We start from the raw sequence: 23487 nt of genomic DNA on the forward strand, positions 1-23487 counted from the left end.
AACAAAAAGAGCGCGCAGTAGGGGAGAGCAGCGGTCAGTTGAATAGCCTAAACTCGGACCCAGAGAGAGGATACGAGAGGACGGGGAAGCCGTCAACAAACCAATCAGTTATAAGTATCTGGAGACGCAGATCACGTATGTGATGACGGCAGGACGTAGTTTTGTCACGTAGAGATCTGTAGTGCGCTTGCAAAACTGCAGTGTGAAACCAAAACTTACCGGATCAAATGTATACAATGTAACAAAAACATGAACCTTGGTACGGACCTTGGTTCGGACTTTCATGTGTGAAAACGCCCTAAGACATCTGCTGAAAAAATTATTTTATTCATTAGCATGATTCCCGTACTGTTTAGTTCAAAAACATCCAAAACACCGTACGGAAACATAGCGGACCAGACGCAGGCTTTTATTTTGAAAAGTTGAAGCTCACGCCGTGGACAGCACCAAGACGGCATGAGGGCATGAGACGGAGGGTCTCCAGGCTGCATACCCGACTCTAATATCCTTTCAAGGGGTGATAGAATGATTATATAGGGTATTTCACACTGTTCCTTATGGTCTCCTAATGGGGTATGTAACATTGGTTGGGCTGAAAATGGCCTGGTTGATATTTTATGGGCCCTTATGCATCCCTGTGTTTTGGCCCTATTTGTAACAAGAGCTTTTCTTCCAAATATGGTATGGTCATGAATATTTAGATGAGCTTGCGCGTGATTGGTTGAGCGGACTTGCCATACGCAGACATTAGAGACGCGTTGATTGGTTGAGCGAATCCCCAATACACATACATTAGAGAAGCGACAGAATCTCATATTCCAGACACTGCAATGTTTCATTACCAAATTCACTTCTGAGACTTTTTAAGCGAGAAATCAACTATATAAAGCTCAAATATGGGCCGTTTTACAAAAATTGATGGCTAATTGCAAATTTGGTAAGACGTGTCGGACTTTAGGAGCTCCACACAGTCTGAGCGGCCAGCCGCCCTGCTGGGCTCCATACCCAGAGCAAAGTCACCCTTTGTGGATACTGCACTACGGGGCTCCACGGCCAGCTGCCGGCATAACTATATCTATAAATAATACATTTACGGTTTTGAATGTCCCAATGTCTTATAAAGCTAACCGTTGTGTCCGATTTGATTTTAAGGCATTTTTATGAACGCGAGGCGTCTTTGTAGGACAAGCAGCTGCTTGCTATATGTCCCATTCATTACAATGGGGAAATACCGCAGCTAGCTAGCTACACTTTCGCCATAACTAAATTATATTTATGTTTGAATTTCGTCACTACTTATACAAACACATTCCCCAATGTCTTATAAAGCTAACTGTTGTGTCCGATTTATTTTAAGGCATTTTTATGAACGCTAGGCGTCTTTGTAGGACGAGCAGCTGCTTGCTATATGTCCCATTCATTACAATGGGGAAATACACCGCCTAGCTAGCTACATTGTCGTCATAACTAAATTATATTTATGTTTGAATTTCGTCACACCACTTATACAACATCATTCCCCAATGTCTTATAAAGCTAACCATTGTGTCCGATTTGATTTTAAGGCATTTTTATGAACGCAAGGCGTCTTTGTAGGACGAACAGCTGCTTGCTATATGTCCCATTCATTACAATGGGGATATACCGCAACTAGCTAGCTACATTGTCGCCATAACTAAATTATATTTACAGTTTGAATTTCGTCACGCCACTTATACAACATCATTCCCCAATGTCTTATAAAGCTAACCGTTGTGTCCGATTTGATTTTAAGGCATTTTTATGAACGCAAGGCGTCTTTGTAGGACGAACAGCTGCTTGCTATATGTCCCATTCATTACAATGGGGAAATACCGCAGCTTGCTCACTTCTCGTAACTAAAGTATATTTACAGTTTGAATTTCACACGGCATGAATATTACAGGTTCCTCAAGGTCTTACAAAGCTTAGCTAACACTTGTCCGATTTCGATTTCAATTGAATGTATTTTTGTGAATGTCAGAGTTAGGAGGAGGCTAGCTAGCTCTCATTGATGGACTCCATCTCACCGCGGATCTATCAATGAGACTCGCGGACAAGAGGGCGTTTATTTCCCGATTGTTTGTTTAAATAACTCAACACACATACCCATTATAAGATTAACTGGAACCTGCGGGCTGCGGTAAAAGACTGCGGGCGTAACAAGCTCGCTGACACTGCGGTCAGGGCGGCGATGTAGCAACCCAGGCAGCACCAACACCGGCACTAAACTCCGACACACAGTCGGAGAAAATTTGCAATTAGCCATCCATTTTCGTAAAGCGGCCCATATTCGAGCTTTATATGGTTGATTTCTCGCATAAAAAAGTTTCAGAAGTGAATTTTGTAATGGAATAGCAGAGATCTGCGTGACCTAGCTAGATTCAGAAGACTACCTGATCTCAGGTCAGTTGTGTAGCCTATGTAAATATTGGGGCGTGACTGTTCTCTTAAGGTTCCGGATTTTGAGACGCTTACGCAAGCAACTCAGCTTTGTTGGGATTCGCCCGTTTTCAGAGGCAGTTTCAAAATATGAGATTTTCATAGTAAAGGGGTGTCAGTGGGATTTTGAGCTTCTATGTATGTCCTATTTACCCACCAAACTGTCGTTATTCAACTATGACAGGGTAAAATCGGTTTTGCATTCTATCACCCCTTTCAGTCCCGGTGATATTATATATATATATATATATATTAATGGTGGGCATAGATTAATTTTTTTAATCTAGATTAATCTCACTGTAATCTTGGAATTAATCTAGATTAATCTAGATTAAAATGGCTCATTTGAATTCTGCCGAAGGCATTCAGAATATGTGTGCTACCCAAATACTGACTCAAAGTAAGTCTTTGAGAACGGGTTTCTCAAGCCAGGTGGCGCATTAGACCAGGGGCTCATCTCCTGTTTCCAAAATGCATCACAAACTGCTTGGGAAAGCTGTTCTAATATGATAATTGGTGATGAAAATAAATCATGTTCAACAAGATGTACTTGTGTTTACTAACTGTTTATTCAGTTAAACATGAATTTTGAACTGTAGGCCTACATAAGAGGTCGTGATGAACTGTTTTACAGTCAGTAGCTTTGTGTCAATCAGTCCAAGCTCTATTTCTCCTTCTTCCACCAGTCACTCAGGCAGACCAGCTTGTTCACATTTTCTGGTGACAAACTAGATCTCCTCTTCTGCACAATATGGCCTGCTAAAGAAAAAAGTCTCTCGCATGGGACAGTTGTGGCAGGAGTCCCCAAGTATTTACGGGCAATGTGGGCCATCTTACCATAGACAGCAGTGTGGTCCGACCACCACTTCAGTGGACACTGATCTAGACTGGCACTGGGCTCTACCTTGTACCTCTCCACAGTATTGTCTTCTGGTGTCTCCTCATCTGATTCAGAGTCTGATCCCATCAGTAGCAGGGCTGTTTTCTTCTTGGGTGGCTCAGGGTTCTTCTCCCCAAGTGGCTGCAGAGCAGGTTCTTCTCTCTTCACCAACTCACTTAGCTTTGCCCACACTGGCTCCCTCTCTGCTCTGGGCAAGCACTTGAGATCCTTAAATCTTGGATCTAGAGCAGTCGCCACCTTTGATGAATAAAAAATAATTATTGATTGATGAAAATTTCACTTTCCAAATCCAACCTCCATATTTCTTCATGACTCATTCATCTATTCATTGACCGATCTACTGGCTTAACAGTCTATAATGGTCAAACAATGCAGTTATCTTCTGGTCAGTCTGACATACCTTAAGCCATTCCAGGTTTATTTTCTCGCTCCGCTGGTTGAGGTCCTTGGTGAAGGCAGCTTTGAATCGCACAATATAGGCAGGATCATCATCTGAGATCTTCATCACATGCTGGAGGTGGCACAGGCCAGGTAGAACCACAGAGCAGGATACATACCTATCCCCACCAAGGAGCTCAGTGATGTACCTACACAGACAGACAGACAGACACACACACACACACACACACACACACACACACACACACACACACACACACAGAAACAGAGCAATAAATAATTAATGACTGATTCATTTAACCTAGATTACACATTAAAGTTCTTAATCACATTATATTTAAGGGCACGTGTTTCTTAAATACAAATTGACATTTAAAAGAAATTGTATGCCAATTCATGAACACGCTATCTTTGTAGATCATACCTGCATGGCTCCAGCAGTTTCTCTAGCTTTGCCAACTTCTCATATTCAGCATTTGTTGGGAGGGCCAGATTGTGCTTCTGCTGAGACAGCGTTGTGTACAGTGCGTCTCTGTTGCGCATCACGCGCTTGATCATCTCAAGGGTGGAATTCCACCGTGTTGGAACATCTTGCACAAGTGGCTCCTGAACTTGTCCAAGGGAAGCTTGCTGGACATTCAGCTCGTCTGAGTTGGCCGGACTGTGTTTGAAATGTCCGACCACTTTACGGCACTTGGCCAGTGCACCATCAAAACCACCTTCCCGAAGTGACATTACAATAGCTCTCTGTACAACATGCGCAACACAGGGCAAATGCTCGAATGGCAGTATCCTCCCTGCTGCCACCATATTAGGAGCGCTGTCTGTTCCAATAGTGCTGATTTTGTCAGCTATCCCCCACTGATTAGCGACGTCGAGAAACTGCCTGGCACACGCTTCTGCAAAGTGACGCTCCTCTGTTTTCATCACACCTAACGGACAGACAAAGTAGATCAGAATAAGTTCACTACTAGTAGTAAACAACTAGCAATCATCAAGAAGCAAACATAATGTGGTAGTTATTCGTGGTGTTGTGGTAATTAATAGGCTAAGTAATTAAATTATGTAATTTAAAATTACATAACATAGCCTACCTAAAGCGAAGGAGTGAAGTTCCCAGCTGGCATCGATGAGGTGTACAGTAACGCCGAGGTAGTTATCGTTGTTGACAGATGTCCAATGGTCCCCAGTCAGTGCTACACACCTCGACTCTACCATCTTCTCATTTTTGGCGGCTTCTGCGCGTGCTGGTCATGTATTCTCCTCATGATAGTTCGCCTCGCAGGTAGTTTGTAAGATGGGTCACCTGTGGCCGCCTGGAGAACAAGCTCGAGCCCATCATCTTCAACCACGCTGATGGGCCGGCAGCTGGTGGAAATCCACTGAGCGAGGAGATTAGTTAGCTTGGCTGATAGAGCTTGGCTGATAGAGCTGTGCTGACGGGCTTGCCTCGGTTGCACTCAAACATAGTAGTTTGACGACGACTCTTCCCCTGCGCTACATCAGTGCTTGGCCCGGCATCTTCCGCATTAGCTAAGGGATGCTTTGCGTTTAGATGGTACTTGAGACTGGAAGAACTCCTACAGTAAACCAATTCCGCATTGCACAAGGTGCAAACAACCTTAGTCTTGTCGAGGTTTCCATTGGGAAGCTTCTTAAAAATAAATTTTCCCTGAAGCAAACCCGGGCGCTTCATAGCTGCATCCATGTTAGCACGTCACGTTTGATTTCACAGTAGCCATACACACAGGTTCGAAGACTTCGTTCTCACCCCCTACAGTGCAATTCGGCGGTATACAACCGCGCTAAAATAACAAGGTGAAAGTCATCATAGCTTGCGGTATAGACCCAGCTCCCAACCCAACTTTGATAATAGATTAACGGCGATATTTTTTTTATCGCCCGATAAGAGTCTCATGTTAACGCAGCACGTTAATGCCGATAACGGCCCACCACTAATTATATATATATATATATATATATATATATATATATATATATATATATACACGACATGGAGTTTTGGATAATGTTCAGCTTTGACAGCTTTACCTTTGCTAAAATATACAATGAATGAGGAAGCCTAGTGATGAGTCCATAGCAACCAGTTATTACCCAGTGTGCTTTGCTGAATGGTCTCATTGTTTTATTTAATGTGAATACTAGTTTACTAGAGGAGTAACTTAGAATTTGAAGTAATGCAGTAATGCAGGAAGTGTGCCTTTAGTTTAGTGAGCAGGGCTTAATTTAAGGTCAATTCATTTGAGCCGGAACCGGCGTTGGAAAAATTAATCACCTAAATGAGGTGCGTTTTGAGGTGAATTTTCAGGGTAAGACGGAGGGGGGAGAGGGACGGGAGGGGAGGCACTTCAACAGCGCGGCGCTGCACTTCAAGTGACACAAGCACTTGCGCTTGTTGAGATTGCTGTTATCGCCTCATTTCACTGACTGGAAAAATTTCAAAAAGAGAACAAAGTTTGCTCAACTTTTTCAAATACGCTGGCCAGTCAGATCCTAAACAAGCAAAAAACGTTTCTGCCGTTCAAGAATGTGGACACCACGGTGTTTTTTTTTGGTTAATTTATTAGTCTGATGGATAATTGCTGCTTGCGTAAACGATTGTTGCAGTGCATATATTTTTGTTTTTACATTTCGCACCGATGCAGTGCAATGATCTGAAATTAAAATAAACATTGCCCTGATGTGCACACAGCGTTGTTTAGTTTTTTTTAGTCAGAGAAGCTACGTAGGCAGTGTCATTTTTTTTGTTCCGTTACCTCCAACCCCCGTTTTGAGTCGCCGGATCCACCCCCACTGCAATCCAGGACCTCCCACTTTACAAATCAAGCACTGTTAGTGAGTAAATCTACTGAAATGGCCACCACACCATAACAGAGGAGTGTGATGTGTATGAGGATGGATGGATGAGAATGCAGAGGTTTAGTCACATATGTCATGGCTGTAAAAAAAAATTGGGCCTCTGTACATCTTTGCCAAGTGCAAACCAGTACAGAAGGCATCAATACATTGTTGGGGAGGGTCATCCCTTTTTACCTAATCATTTTGGAGGGTCATCTAAAATGTATTGCTGGTGAAGGGAGGGTCAGGTCTATTTTGACTAAAGATCCCAAAACTCCTCCGGTGGCCCCTTAAATAAATAACGAACAGTCCCTAATAATGAACAAATACAGAACCAATAACATAAGACAATAAGTGAAAAGGTTTGTTTGGGAAGGACGCAGAAAGAATGGTGTGTTATGGTGGGCTATAGTGGAATGAGTAGAGGTGGGTTTTCAATCCCACTGTGTGTGTGTTATGTGTGTGTGTGTGTGTGTGTGTGTGTGTGTTTAATATCAGTTGATATTAGCTTTTTTAAACATGTAGTGGAAGGCCGTTCCAAAGGTTATGGGCATGGTAATGCTCTTTAACAAACAGATTTTTTGTTTACTAGGGGAATGACCGGGAGACCAGCATCAAGAGAGCGGAGAGTGCGTGCTGGACTGCCGGTGTAAATGGTGTAATAAGCTTAGATAAATAACGTGGTTAGGTGGTATCTTAGGTGGTATTATGTTTTTCTGCCTATGTGCAGTTCTGAACATCATTTCAGAACGATTTTTGGGAATCACCCCAACAACTGGATTAGATAAATAATTGGAAGAGTATGAGGAGTTTCAGTGACCTTATATAGAGTTGTCGTTTCCGGGATGTCGAATGAGTAGTGTGTGCCTGTTTTGTGGCTATGTGTTAAAGGAACGAATGCTGAAGGAAAGTCAGGGTCTTTCGATTGAATAAGGATCTATTATTGCAGCATATGGTCTCGCTGAAGATACTTTTACAAGAAAAATTTGCCTAAGAAAATTCAAAAGAATATCATGAACTGCAGGGTTTGACATAAGCAATGGTTGAGGGCTGGGGGCCAGTAAAACAGTATGCCGTGCAAATTAATTGGCCAGTCGCTGGTCTGTTCTGGCCAGTGATATTATTTGTGCCAATCAAAGTCACAAGTCAGTCATTTGTAATGTGATGTTAATGTTAGTTGCAAATCTATCTAATGTTGATTAGCAATGGTTACAAAAGACCGCCGGCACCCACCACAAACAGTCCACAAAGCTTTGGACCCTCAGTAGCGGCTGCAGCAACTCAAACTCAGCCAGACCGGAGCAGCTTGCCCACTCGTGCTTCGCAGAAAGCTAGTTAGTAATATCAGCGTATGTCACAGTCCGTCCACCCCCGCCGAACAGCAGCTCTGGTCTGGCTGGGTGTACGAGTTCCTGCAGTTTGTTGCTTTACACTCTCCTCCCGGCTAGGGAGTTGTTTCCTACAGGCTGGGACCAAAGCAGAGGCACCGCTGGGTGCATCATTACTAACTAACTGCAAAGTGAGCTTCCATAGTGCTGCGTTGTCAGAACTTTTACAATCATTTTAAAATGAACGCTTAATATAGCCCAGTAAAAATGTCTGGGGAAATTTCAGGTTACTACAATAACACAAAGTTGAAACACACTTGTTACCAGATGGTTCTTGTTTAAATAAAAATAATTTTACTTTGAATATCTGATATTTGCCTGATCAGCTTGTGTTCTCCTCTTCATTACAGCAAATTATCCATGTTGCATAATTTGAGAACATTAACATATATTCCAAAACCATATCACAAAAGTTATCAATGATTGTTTAAAATAAAACAAATAAATACACAATACTGATTCATGATGATAATCATCGACATTAGAAGTTTATAAAGAGTGAGTGAAGTATCATGGCCTTGATACAGTGAACCATAACCTTGATCTACTGGCCCGAGGGGGGGGGGGGTGTTCTGTTGGACACTGGACTGTCAATCATGACTAAGACCACTCCCCTTTCCAAGGTATTAAAGGGCCTGTTTCCCTCCAAACCAAACCAGGCAGAACAAAGAGTATTGATGTGAGTATAATGGATATTTCAACCTGTACTGTTATCATTAACAATCAATGTTTTTGCCTGAAAGTTTGATATATTTCGTTTATACTGGATTATACTAGACATTTTCTTTCTTTTCTTCTTATTTAAATGCATTACCACAGTTTAATCTATTTTTACTTTTAATAATAACTATTCCTGTCTTTATCAAGAGGACATTTTATATTTTGAGAAAACTTTGTATTTAAACATTTAAATTTTAAATATTTGATAATCTATCAAATTTTATCTATATTTTACAATACACTAATAAATAGCTGGATACTTTCATTTTATGATCAATTAATGATCAGTTGCAGTCATTCATTGTCTGACATTATTTCTTTGTATTCAGTATGTTGACTTTGTTTAACGTCTTTCCACAGATGGCGTCAGTCTTTCCGTTTGCTTTGTTGCTCTGTTTGTCCAGCGGACTGTTGGCTGCATACGTAAGTACACTCTTAAGAAATAAATTCCTAAAATTACAGTAAAAGATTCTGGCAGCTCATTACCCAGACTTTGTCCTGTAATTACAAATGGAACTTTGGAGTGTAGCTACAGTAAAAATACATTTTCTGTTATTAGTAACAATAAAGTTTATAACAAACGTAAGAGTAAATGTTGGCCCTGTTCAGCAGATGTTATTGCACATATAAATACAAATGTTCGTATAATAATGCTATTTACTCATGGTTTTGTTTACTTCCTGCTTGTGTTGTTTTCAGCACATTAAAGTCAAGGTGCTGCCTTCACGAGAATGGGTCGTCAGAGTATGATCTTATATGAACTCAGTACTGCAGCGTTATAAATCGGTCTTGTCTTGCAATTTAAAGTCGTCATTAAACATTAACTTAATTTATTTTGCATTATAATAAGTCTATCAACATAGCCATGGAACATTTTCATTCAAATATATGATAATAGGGCCTGATCATTAATATTCAGGGAAATTAAGCTTCATCTTACAAACCACAATTCCAGTGAAGTTGGGATGTTGTGTAAAATGTAAATAAAAACAGAATACAATGATTTGCAAATCCTTTTAAACCTATATTCAATTGAATACACTACAAAGAAAAGATTTTTTTAGTGCAAATTTTCACTCATTTTCAACACATTCCAAAAAAGCTGGGACAGGGGCAACAAAAGACTGGTAAGTTGAGGAATGCTCAAAAAACACCTGTTTGGAACAATCCACAGGTGCACAGGTTAATTGGTCATGGTTGAAAAAGGAAAAAGGAGCATTGCCAAAAGGCTCAGTCATTCACAAGCAGGGATGGGGCGAGGTTCACCAGTTTGTGAATAACTGTGTGAGCAAATAATGTTTCTTAATGTACAATTGCAAGGAATTTTGGGATTTCATCATCTACAGACCATAATATCATCAAAAGATTCAAAGAATCTGGAGAAATCTCTGCACATCAGCAGCAAGGCACAAAACCAACATTGAATGCCCATGACCTTCGATCCCTCAGGTGGCACTGCATTAGAAACAGGCATCACTATGTAAAGGTTATTACCACGTGGGCTCAGGAACACTTCAGAAAACCTTTGTCAGTTAACACAGTTCGTTACTACATCTACCATGCAAAGGGAAGCCATATATCAACTACACGCAGAAATGCCAAACGCTTATTGAGTGTTGTTAAAAAGGAAAGATGATGTAACAGTGATAAACATGCCCCTGTCCCAGCTTTTGTTGCAGGCATCAAATTCAAAATGAGTGAATATTTGCAAACAAACAATAAAGTTTATCAGTTTAAACAGTAAATATGTTGTCTCTGTAGTGTATGCAATTGAATGTAGGTTGAAAAGGATTTGTAAATCAATGTATTCTGTTTTTATTTAATTTTAACACAACGTCCCAACTTCATTGGTATTGGGGTTTGTATTTGATTTGGTGAGGGACCTGGGTAATGGATAGGGGGGATGCTGGCCCCAAATAGGTTGAGAACCACTGCCTTAAATGACCAGTCGTCGATATGGACTAATCTGATTGTTTTTGGTGTGTTTGCTCATACAGGGTCAAGCTTCCTGCCCTCCTGATTGGACTCAGTTTGGCTCTCGCTGTTTCAATTTCAACATCGGGCCAAAGACCTGGCCCGATGCAGAGGTGCAGCAGTCGTATCTATCATAAGATATATATGCTTAATAACAGTATACTAATACTTAACTGCAGTAAAAATGCTAAATCCACATCATGTGAAAAAATACATTTACAGTAAAAGTCCTGCATTGAAAATGTTCCTTCTGTAAAAGTATGTGACCATCATCAGGAAATCAATGGCAATTCTGGGGGGTGGCCAGTTTTACATTACACAGTAACGGTCGTACTGAGGCTGTGAGAGGTGCTCAGCAGATGTTTGGCAAGGCAGATCAGGTGACCCATGAGATGAGCACACTGCACCTGCTGCTGGTCCGTGAAACAGGAGGATGGTCACAGTTACAACAGCAACAATACAACAACGATAAAAACGCTGGAATCTGTCGATTGAGAGGTATGGTAATTTAATGTTTATTTATATCATAGTTCCCTCTGAATGTGTAGGAAAACTTTATCTAGCACTAAGTAGCAGCTAACAGTTGAACTACACTGCACTAGCTAGCTTAGCAGACTGCAAACCAATTTAAACATTGAATGTTAGCATTTTGTTTTTTTTAATTGTTATTTGGATACCGCAATGAAATATGAAACGCTATTATCTGGACTAAAGACTGAGGGTGTTTTTTGCAGATGTGTGTGTTCAATAGAGCTAATGTTATATTTTTGCCTGTGTGTGTGAAATATAGTGTGACAGTCTAGTCTATTTAAGTAGCTATAACACAAGAAAAAGCTGTGACTTATTTATTTGCTCTGTGATTTAAGGGCTGTTTAAAGACTTTTTTTGTTTTGGAGATGAAGGACTTTTTGTTTGTATCAATTAGCTCATCTTCACAGTTCACATATTTGTAGACGTTTAAATAGGCAGAGGCAGATCAAATTGCATTCAAATGCCACAAATGCTTAAGATGCAATATGTGTTAATTGTGTTATTAAAAGTGAGTGGTAAGAGTGTTAGTTATGTAAAAATAAACCTTTGTAGATCCTATGAATAGACATAATTAGGCACATTGTTGACACCTCCTTTCTTTTTGACATGAGTCAAAGCTGTTATTTAAGGGATTCCAGAGCCCCACGAACACCTGTATTTTGCACACTGATTCTAACCCAATTTGACAATGATCCTGCTTGACGTTTGTAGTTATAGCTACACACACCGGGTTGAAAGTCATTACAAACTGAATGAATCTCGCGCTTCCTTTTCACATAGTAATCACCAGCCACATGTACACACAGCACACTCCTCTTAAAGAGGCACTACACTATTGGGCTGCTGAACCGCAAACGTTTCTCCATAAGTGTTACTTTCGGCATTCGTAGCTCTGGTTTATTTGATTAAGCATGTAAATAAGAAATAACAAAACTTCACAAATGACAGAACTCCACAGAAAACACAACAGTATGTATGTACATATATATGATTGTGAGAGTGTAACATATAAAAATATAAATATATATGTGTGTGTGTGTGTGTGTGTGTGTGTGTGTGTGTGTGTGTGTGTGTGTGTGTGTGTGTGGCAGAACCTCCAGCCTATTGATGTCTCAGATTTCTCAGATATCTGTTTATTCCCACAGCTGACCAGCCACACCCAGAGGAGGATCCAGCAGTGTCTGGAGCTCCACCTGCTAAGCATGGTATGTCAAGTTCTGTTATGTCCAGATATGTCATTCATGAACAGTTACCTGAAGTTGTCGTGTACTCTCATACTTGATTTATTTTAAAAAGGACGGTCCAATTTTGCCCAAAGTGTATGCTATTCATTTGATAATACACAGCAAACCCCACACTTAAACATAGACAATCTATTCTTTAAATCTCAAAACAAAACATTATGAAAAAACAAAGGAAAATGTGTGACACTAATCTGTCCACATACAGTCTATGGGTGTAATGGTTATTGTTTTTACTACTTCAGGTACTTCATCTAGTGAGCAAAGTGATTCAGAGGGCATGTCAGTAGGTGATGGTGACACCGATAACAGAGAGGCTCCTCATGTTGCACAAGTACATGCTGCCCCACCTGGACCTCACGGTATGTTATGACATTTTATCTTTCAGTTTACACGACATTATGAGTGCCTTCCATTTAAATAACATGGAAGTTGTAATACTGCCCACAAATTTACTTTGTAACTAATCATTTTGAATGAAACTTCATAAAAACAGAAGTAAGGACTGATCACGATTACTTATAATTTACAGACATTTCAAAGTCCAGAGCAGCAGGTCCTACACAGCCTCAACTTAAGGTATTTCCGCGAACCATTCAAGGCAACAGAAAGAGGTCCTTCGACAGCGAGTGGTCTAAACAACACCCATGGCTCGAGTACTCCCAAAGCCCAAACTCTGCCTACTGTTTTGCATGTCGACACTTCTCTTTGCCAAACACCCCAGCATCTGTATTCACATCACAACTGGGATTCTCTCATTGGAAAAAGGCAATGTACAAAGATGGTGGATTTAAAGTACATGAAAAGTCAGAGGGTCATGTCAATGCCATATTTGCATGGGGTGAAATTTTAGACATTTTGGAATTGATTGCAAAGCATGACCCAGTGGTACAGAAAAAATGAAGGGAAAGCAGAATGCCAAGTACATAAGCAATGTAATACAAAATGAAATCCTAGAATGCTTTGCAAATATGGAGATAATTCAGGAAGTGAAGGAAAGTGAAGTGTTCTCTGTGATTGCTGATGAAACCAAAGACCTGAAAAAGAAGGAGCAGCTCTCACTGGTACTTAGGTACTACTACAATGGGGCAGTGCACAAACGTTTTCTTGACTTTTAACAAGCCACATGATTAGATGCAGAAGGACTCAAGGGCAAAATCTCTCTTTTTGAAAGATATGGACTTGAGTACAGATCCAATCTTGTTGGACAAGGTTATGACGGAGCATCAGTAACGAGTGGGAAACACTCTGGAGTGGCAGCCAGAATAAAAACTGACGCAAAACATGCAGTTTATTTACACTGTAACGCACATTGCCTGAACTTGTTACTCATTGATACCGTGAAGGCAGTCCCAGAGGCTGATTGCTTTTTTGCACTACTGCAGAAGCTTTATGTGTATATGTCTGGGTCCTATGTTCACCAGAAGTGGCTGGATGTGCAAAAGGAAATGTATGAAGGTCAGCCGAGGCAGTTGCAGAAGCTCAGTGACACGAGATGGGCAGGTAGATACTTGGCCTGCAGGAATCTAATGGACCGATTACCTGCTGTACTTCGTGTTCTGCATGACATTGCTACAGAAAATAGCGGGGAAAGATCTGTAGATGCTCGAGGTTTGCTGACTCAGCTAGACCTAAGCTTTGTCAGTCTTCTTGCAACCTTTTGAAGGCTCCTTGGGGATGCAAAGGTGCTGTCTGACACCCTCCACTCTCCTTCACTTGACCTTGCCATGGCAGTGGATTTAGTAAGTGCACTCAAAGACTTTTTCAGGAGTACAAAAGTGAAACATTTGTTGACAATCTGTGGAAAAGTATTGTAGACACTGCCACAAAGTGCAATATAGCCATTGAAAATGCAGAGAAAAAGTTAATTCCAGACTTGGTGGGTCTGTCATAACCTCTACATTGGGTCAGCGCAAACATAACGATAGTGACCCCCCCTCCGAGCAGCAACAAAGTGCCATTTATTAATATACTAAAACTGTATACTCCTAATGAATCATAAAACAAGCTATATATATATATATATATATATAATTTCAAAAGGCCCTATGCTATAATTTGAAGAGGTCTATCATGAGTTTTTGTCTGTCAATGCAGATAGAAAAGCATCAATTCTCGTTAAGAAAGTTTGCATGATGTGCAACGTTTATATAGGCTACTAATGCAATCATACAGTAAAGCATGCCTTCTTTTTTATTGTTGTAGTGTTATCATCAACAGTTTGTCCACCACTCAGTTTTATCAAGGGGTTAAGTGTTTTAAGGGGAGTTGTGCTTACCGCAGGTTCTACTCTCACTCCCTCATCTCTGTCCCTCTCCTCCTGAGTCTCCTCCTCACTGCCACTGCCACCGACACCGGCACCGCTATTATCGGCTACGGGAGCTGATGAAGGTCCTGCTACTGCTGAAAACATTTCGCTTTTTTCTTTTATTTGAGCCGCTTGGGTAAACTTTGTTTCATTTTGGCGTTTAGACTATTGACATAAAAGAAAGGTTTAGACTCGTTTTGGTCTTGCTCCGTCTCTGTGTACTTTCCATATCTCATGTCACTTTGTGTTTATCTTTGGCGCCGCGGCGGACTGTTACGGACTAGTCCATTTCATTGTGAAAGTAGGGGTGTGACCTCTCTCAGCAAGCAGGGCGCCTGCAGCTGCTGGGGGTGCTGATCTGCCAATTCCCCACACAGTGAAATGATAGAAAACAGAAAAACGCTTCGCGGCGCAGAGGATTATTATTTTTTTTCTTCTTTTTTTAAGTTCTCGTGCCGCCCCCCATGTGACATGAAAAAATGCCGCCCCAGGCGGCTGCCCGGTTCGCCCGTGCCAAAAACAGCCACTGGTGACAAGGATTCCTTTAGGAGAACAATCTTCTACCCCATTGTGGACACCATACTTGGAGAGTTAGACAGGCGCTTCTCCAAAGAAAATTTGTGAAATAATGAGAGGAATACAAGCTTTGGACCCCAAAAGCACATGTTTCCTTCAAGAGGAAGCAGTCTTTCGCCTGGGAGAAATTTATGAAAGTGACTCTGAAGATCTTAGTCATGAACTCCACCAGACAAGGAGGCTTTTGCAAAGGAAACAGCGAATTGGAATGCCAAACTTGTCTGGTATTGTTGAACTTACTTCCTTGAACCTCATAAGGATGTTTTTAACAAGCTTTTTCGTCTGTGCAAGATAGCCATAGCCCTCCCGGTAAGCAGTGCAGCATGTGAGTGCAGCATCTTAGCTCTTAAACTCATCAAGACTCATTTGCGCACAGCAATGACAGATGACAGAGTGAGCCACCTGGGTGTTCTCAGCATTGAGGCTAGAAGAGTAAAGTCACTTGACATGGACAAGTTTATTAAACTTTTTGCTACCAATCACCAAAACAGGAGAATTCATCTGATGTAAGATGGATGAACCCAGAATTTGCCTAATGGTCTTGTTTTTTGTAGTTTTGTTCGGTTTATGTTACAACTTTATATATACAATTTTCACAAGTTACATTATGAAGAAGAACCTTAACCCTTAAGTTATATTTGGTCTGGTGGCACTGCATTGGACTTTAAGTCTTGTCTTGTGGTCTTATGGCCTATGTGAAAGCATTTTGTAGCAGGAGAATGAGCAAAAGCAAGAACTAGCTACCTCTATTGCACTTCGTTACTATTATTAGAATCCTCTATTGTTCATGAGAGTTTGAAGGTTTACATAACATTACTTTATAGTATGTACTTTGTTTGGAGTTAAGATTTGTTTTGGTATATGTTATAATTTATGAAGAAGCATCTTAACCATTTATGATTCTAAGTCTTAACTGTTTGATTTAAATAAACTTCTTAATGTATGCTGAATCAAAGCCAACGTTTCAATTTATAACTTCATCAGGGCTTTGGACATGAATACTCTCTGGGTTGAAAACCACTTTTTGCACATTTTCATACATCACAAGTCATCCTGTAGAATGACATTATTCAGTAATCAGGCCATCATCTGTATTACCTGTATTGTTACCTATTTTTTCTTTACTAATTCAAGTGCCATCTTGTGGTTAAATAAAAACACACCTGGCAAAGAACAGACCAAAAAATTCAAATTCCAGTATCTCCAACAAATTATATCCAAGCTAAATAATAACAAACTAAGCATGTAAACAACAACAAATATTTCTGTTTATCTTTTGCTTACAGATACACTTTTTAATAACGTCCTATCTTTAAGCATTTTGGTTTGTTCGGTTGCCTGGATTGCTGTGTTTTATGTAACCACAAGATGGCTCCTCAATTAGTAAAGCAAACAGGTAACAATACAGGTGACACAGATGATTAGCTGATGACTGATAAATGTTATTCTATAGGATGAGTTAAGAGCAGTTGGATTTTGCTACTCTAATCTAACTTGTGAAGAGACGAGGACTTTAATCCACTACAAGGAAATATTTCTTAGAAAATATGTACCCTATTCTGAACATAATTACTGATTTAAAATAGACATGTTAAAATAACCAGAGATACTTGAGGACTGTGATAGGTGGAAATGGAATAAAAACAAACAAACAGCATAGACACCTTTATTTGACAGTTATGAGACAGGAAATCATGGGAGAGAGACGGGATGTGACATGCAGCGAAAGGACCGGGATTCAAACCGCGGTCGGCTGCGTACGTATATACGCATTAAACTAAACTATGCCATGGCCACCCCACACTAGCTTTGTGTCCCATCTTGGCCACCCCAGTAAAAATGTCCTGGATACGCCACTGCAGGAAATGTAGCTAGTTAAAGTTCTAATACCAGCAGGGGAATGTAACTAAGTACATTTACTCCAGTACTGTATTTCAGTACCAAATGTTGAGGTACTTGTACTTTACTTGAGTCTTTTCATGCCACTTTCTACATCTACTCCGCTACATTTCAGAGAGCAATATTGTACTTTTTACTCCACTACATTCATCTGTTACAGCTTTAGTTACTAGTTACTTTACACATTAAGATTTCTGCACACAAAACATATGTAGTTTATAAAATCTGATGTTTTATTCTAAAGTAAACTAGCCGACAATATGACGGCTACAAGTCCAGCTGAGATGATTAGACCATTAAACTGTTTGGATCCTTTACACTTTCTACAATGGGAGGATTCTTCTTTACTTTTAATACTTTACCGCTTGTGTGGTGTTCATATTTATGTTACACAGCCAATGTTCCAGAGTCTGGTGGACCCACCACATTATTTGGCTTTTAAATCAATACAGCCATAACAATTTATGTAACAATACTTAACAGATGTTTACTGTAGCTCAATTACCAATTATATATACATCATTTATGGTTCATATTTGCCATTTACCCCTGTGAGATCGTTCGTTTTTGTGACAAAAAAAAAGAAATTCAATTATAAAAAAAGGTAAAAAAAATATAAAGTGCTTGAAATGTAACAATCTTGTAACTTTGTGCGGAAATAGCAGGTGCAGAAAGACAACATAGTTTCATAGCACCAACAATTAAATACACTCTGGTCCAGTAGACCCGAACATCTCATATGTAATAGTAATGTGTAGGGTGGGGGGTGTACCATGTGCAGTCATTGAAAATACTACTATTCCAATACATTTCTTTTTACTCCACTACATTCATCTGTTACAGCTTTAGTTACTAATTACTTTACACATTAAGATTTCTGCACACAGAACACGTAGTTTATAATATCTGATGTTTTATTCTAAAGTAAACTAGCCAACAATATAACGGCACACAAGTCTAGCTGAGATGATTAGACCATTAAACACACAACTATTTGGATCCTTTACACTTTCTACAATGTTTTAATACTTTAACTACATTTCCTGATGATACTTACAGACTTTTAGTGAAGTAACATTTTTATTGCAGGAATTTAGTATTTTTTAGTGTGGTGTTAGTAGTTTTAGTGCAGTACATGTGAATACTTCTTCCACACCACTGATTAAAAGTATGAAAATGTTCCCTGTGACGGTAAAACTGCCCTGAGATCTGTTAATAATGTGATTATGTTTTAGTTACTTTCTAAACGTTTTAAACTGATGATATTGTCTCCATTAGACCTTCTGCCAGTCCGCTGGTGGGAATCTGGCTTCCATCCACTCAGATGCAGAACATAAATTTATCAGAAACTACATTAAGCAAGTGACCGGTTCATACAGACATTCCTGGATCGGAGGCACCGACGCAGTGAAGGTGAGACTTTTATCATCACACAGGAAGTGATGTCGCCCGTCTCTCAGCCTATTGTCATGAAGCATTTGTACATATAGCTGTGAAAAGTAAATATCTGTAATCTGTATGTATTCCACATATTTATTACTGTCAGCAGCACATTGACTTCTGCTGTGTAAGAGCATGAAGATCCTCGTAGGGAGGAGGTCGGGGGGGATGTTTGGCTCCTATAACACAGAGCTTTGAAGCCGGGGAGCAGAGTTCATGTCCTGAAGAAGATAAGAAGAAAACAAAAGACTATCACCCAGGAAGTGGGTGTTCATGTCCTGGAGTGTTTTAACACAAGTCATGATCTTTTTTCTAATCTTAATCCTTTTGATGTCTAAACTTAACTTTCGGTGTTGCTTGACGCTCACTTTTTCTCACATAAACTCAGCTCTAACGGCCTCTGAAAGGACCGTAACCTCACGGTGCTCTGTACCTGGCTCACAGTCACCTTTTCTCTGCTAAATTTAACTATAAAGACAGCTAACCTAAACTGTCATGTGACCGGCGGTCACCTAATTTCGTAGGATATCATACAAATTGTTGCGCATATGTTTTCATACGATATCATCCAAACCCGTTCATGAGAATGCGTTGCATCTCTCACGTTGTTGTAGAAAACAAGGAGGATCCTCTTGTGGCCTGAATGAGTATTACAACAACAAAAACTCTTGATCTCACTTTGACTTTAAAACAATCTTTCTCCTCCAGGAGTTTACGTGGTTGTGGACTGATGGATCCAACTTCGACTACACAAGCTGGAATGCGGGGGAGCCTAACAACCTCGGAGGGGAGAACTGTCTTGAGATGAACTGGGGTGGAGGTAAGAAACACATTTAAATCATCTTGTCGTAAGTTGCACTTTTAAATATAAAAGTTGAATGTAATCATTTACATTGGTTGTAAACTCTCTCTACAGAAAACTGGAATGATGGGCATTGTACCAACCAGTTTTCTTTCGTGTGCTCCAAGAATCTGTATGTGTAACTCTAACTCACCATCATGATGCCTCTACAGCTCATCTATAATCTCTATCATTGATTCACTTTCAGTTTGTTCGGCAGACAGACAGAAACAGCTCTCTGCAGACAGATGACTCGCTTTCACTTGTTTATTATCTGAAAAGTTAGGGAACAGTTCACATTTGGGTATAAAATTAGACAGAAACTGGCTCACTGAGCTAGACAAAAACCAATCAGTAATTGGACTTTTAATCTAAGTTGGAAACTCTCTCTACAGAAAACTGGAACGACGCAGGCTGTACCTACCAGGCTTCTTCCGTGTGCTCCAAGAGCACATTCTTCAATGCGGGGCAGCCTGACAACGCCGGTGGACCGGAGAACTGTCTTGAGATGAACTTTGAAGGTAAATAATATATTTAAAACATCTTGTTGTATGTTGCAGTCTCAATTAAAGGATTGAAATGAAATGTAATTAATTGGTTGTAAATGCGCTCTACAGCAAACTGGAACGACTTGGCTTGTACCAGCCAGGCTTCTTTCATGTGCTCCAAGAACCTGTGTGTGTAACTCTACCACGCCATCATAATGCCTCTACAGCTCATCTATAATCTCTATCATTGATTCACTTTCAGTTTGCTGACAGTTGACTCACTTTCACTTGTTTATTATCTGAAGAGTTAGGGAACAGTTCACATTTGGGTTTAAAATTAGACAGAAACTGGCTCACTGAGCTGGACAAAAAACAATCAGTGATTGGATTTTTAATCTACAGTAAATAACACAAAATGAAATACAGAAAACATTTGAATACTCACAAATCTTTTCCATTTTAGTTTACTGAATATTATCTGTTATAAACAGCGCACACTCATCTGATAAAATATTAACACTAATTAGATTTCTCTCTGAGAGTTATTGTTCAGATCGATACAACTCTCATGTGTGCACGCCAAATATGAAGTTCCCTTGAGCAGATTTTAGCTTAGCATAAAGACTGGAAACGGGCAGAAACAGCTAGCTTAGCTTAGCATAAAGACTAGAAACGGGGAAACAGGTAACTTAGCTTAGCATAAAGACTAGAAACAGGGGGAAACAGGTAACTTAGCTTAGCATAAAGACTGGAAACAGGGGGAAACAGGTAACTTAGCTTAGCATAAAGACTGGAAACGGGGGGAAATAGGTAACTTAGCTTAGCATAAAGACTGGAAACAGGTGGAAACCAGAAGCTTAGCTTAGTATGAAGAGTACTGGCTGGAAACAGATAGCCTGACTCCATCCAAAGGTAAAATTACCAGACATAAGTGGTGATGATCTTTTTATCCAAAATGTCCAGATAGAAAATAAAAGTGTATATTTTGTCGGACCTTTCTGTGATACAAGAGGAGAATGCAACTGTAATCACACTTCATAATAACTATTAATAATTCATATAGTCCACTGGTTTAATGAACTTGTTACTTTTTATTCTTAAAACTGATGTATTGTGTTCTTTATTCATCTGATTTCCTTTACTATATAATCAACTAAACATTCAAAAATAAAAGACATATTGTCACATAAACAGGGTCTGGTCCTGTTGTTGTTTTCTAAAAGGGACAAATCATGAAAATTTAACCTGGGGGCTTGAACTCACAACCTTTGGGTCTAAAGACAAGAGCTGATCTCAGTGAGGTATTGGCCAGGTGATGAGATAACTGGCTTCATCACATCAAATAGACAATGTGCAGGACTGCTTCAAAATGTTGATGTTGAAATACTGTCACTAATTTCACTTTGTCTAGTAAGGTCTGTTATTTATTTTATGAAGTCAATACCGGGTCAATGGAATTGCAAAGCAAATGCAGGATTGTAATATATATATATACTATATATATATATAGTATATATATATATCAGAGATGGGAGTAAGTCACACATGGGCAAGTCACAAGCAAATCTCAAGTCTTAACCTTCAAGTCTCAAGCAAGTCCAAGTAATTTTTTGTGACAATCAAGCAAGTCAAGTCAAGTCATAGCTTTGGTCAAGCAAGTCACAAGTCAAGTCATACAAAAGTTTCCATTTTTAAACAAGCTAAAGACAGTGATTATGAACTGCTGGAATTGTATTTGCATTTTCTACTCAATATTCAAAAGACATTGTGTCCACATACATCTGAAGAGTTTAAATTAACACAGATAAAAAAGCACAGCCTAAAACTGATATTAGGCCAACAATAAATCAACATTGTTCAATATGCCTCAAACATGACATCAAATCATGAAATTCATTCAAACAATTCAAGTATAATGGTTCCTAAGTCAAATAATATTCTTCAAACATGCCTCACTTTTATGAGACAGAAACACATCCTTTAACCTTTCCTTCTCTTAAAGAACAAAACATATTCTTTAAGAGGAGCTGAATCCCACCACCTTTGCTTATCACATGGAATGGAAAGTATATGTTGATATTTGTCAGTGTATTTGTGAGTGAATGTGTGTGTGTTTGAGAAAAAGTGAGTGAAATTATTAATATTTGTGAGTGAATGTGCACGTGCGTGTGGGTGAGAGTGCAGAGTGTGTTGTATGTGTGCCTAGCTTTATTCACATACTTAGTTCTGCATGTGTGTGTGTGTTTATGAGAGAGAGAGAGAGAGAGAGAGAGCAGTTTGTGTTGTGTGTGTGTATGTGTGCCTAGTTTCATTCGCTCTTACGCCACCTTGAACAAAGAGGGAAGGGTGTGCTTATTCATGGCCAAAAACTGAAGGGAGTTCTGTCCATCACAAACGTCCAAATAGTGGTTCAGCTGAATATGGGGGCTGGAACCCGAATCTCTCCCGATTTGAAGTGTCTGATGAAATTCGACCTCGGTCATTTTTGTACTGCAGACCTTGCAAACTACCGTTGTTGTTTTTTTCTTTGCCTGGTCAGATGTGTAATCCTTTCACACGCGCGCACCCTTTAAAATAAAAGTGTTTGCATTTCAGAACCTTAGGAAACGGACAGCGGCCGACACGAACACACACGCCATAATAAAGCCGTAAATTAGGATATCTTTCATCTCAGGACAGCGCGACTTCTCACAAATACAGATAGGTTTGGAGATGAAAAGTTTAACTCAGCTTCCTGGGAAATTAAGAATCAATGCCACCGACATAGCCAATCACACTACGACAGATGCTCCACAACTGCAGTGTTTAATTTTAGATTAATGTAAAAATTAACTGGCAGTCTGGCACACATGGGTGGTCAGATCAAAAATGTATTAAACACTGGTAAGTTATTAGACCAGTGGTGGAATGTAACTACTTAAGTCCAAATGTTGAGGTACTTTACTTGGGTCTTTTCTTTTCATGCCACTTTCTACTTCTAATCCGCTACATTTCAGAGAGAAATATTGTACTTTTTACTCCACTACATTCATCTGTTACAGCTTTAGTTACTAGTTACTTTACACATTAAGATGTCTGCACACAAAACACATGTAGTTTATAAAATCTGATGTTTTATTCTAAAGTAAACTAGCCAACAATATGACAGCTACAAGTCCAGCTGAGATGATTAGACCATTAAACTGTTTGGATCCTTTATACTTTCTACAATGGGAGGATTCTTCTTTATTTTTAATACTTTACCGCTTGTGTGGTGTTCATATTTATGTTACACAGCCAATGTTCCAGAGTCTGGTGGACCCACCACATTATTTGGCTTTTAAATCAATACAGCCATAACAATTGATGTAACAATACTTAACAGATGTTTACTTTAGCTCAATTACCAATGATATATACATCATTTATGGTTCATATTTGCCATTTACCCCTGTGAGATTGTTCGTTTTTGTGACAAAACAA

At 39.6% G+C, this 23487-nt stretch overlaps 2 protein-coding genes across 7 annotated transcripts; one reads left to right on the top strand and one right to left on the bottom strand.

The window, feature by feature from the left end:
- Positions 1–2878: 2878 nt before the first annotated feature.
- LOC120568118 (E3 SUMO-protein ligase ZBED1-like) lies at positions 2879–4606 on the bottom strand. Its single transcript, XM_039815383.1, has 3 exons — positions 4185–4606; positions 3762–3948; positions 2879–3598 (listed from the first exon to the last, which is right to left on the bottom strand). Exons 1-3 carry the CDS (start codon positions 4568–4570, stop codon positions 3125–3127), a joined length of 1047 nt encoding a protein of 348 aa, XP_039671317.1. The 5' UTR covers positions 4571–4606; the 3' UTR covers positions 2879–3124.
- Positions 4607–8648: 4042 nt separating this feature from the next.
- Positions 8649–21216, top strand: LOC120568119 (galactose-specific lectin nattectin-like). 6 transcript variants are annotated; one of them, XM_039815385.1, is made up of 9 exons: positions 10830–11199; positions 12378–12437; positions 12719–12835; positions 13006–13241; positions 18535–18669; positions 19405–19516; positions 19613–19670; positions 19933–20058; positions 20155–21216. In XM_039815385.1, exons 1-8 carry the CDS (start codon positions 11061–11063, stop codon positions 20012–20014), a joined length of 939 nt encoding a protein of 312 aa, XP_039671319.1. In that variant the 5' UTR covers positions 10830–11060; the 3' UTR covers positions 20015–20058; positions 20155–21216. The 6 variants fall into 6 exon arrangements, with proteins under 6 accessions (XP_039671321.1, XP_039671322.1, XP_039671320.1 ...); XM_039815384.1 differs by lacking the exon at positions 19613–19670 and having other exon boundaries at positions 10827–11199; XM_039815387.1 differs by lacking the exons at positions 10830–11199; positions 12378–12437; positions 12719–12835; positions 13006–13241; positions 19613–19670 and adding exons at positions 8649–8686; positions 9088–9150; positions 10725–10814.
- The last annotated feature ends 2271 nt before the right edge of the window (positions 21217–23487 follow it).

This window comes from Perca fluviatilis, chromosome 11 (assembly GCF_010015445.1).
Source record: "Perca fluviatilis chromosome 11, GENO_Pfluv_1.0, whole genome shotgun sequence".
Lineage (NCBI taxonomy): Eukaryota > Metazoa > Chordata > Actinopteri > Perciformes > Percidae > Perca > Perca fluviatilis.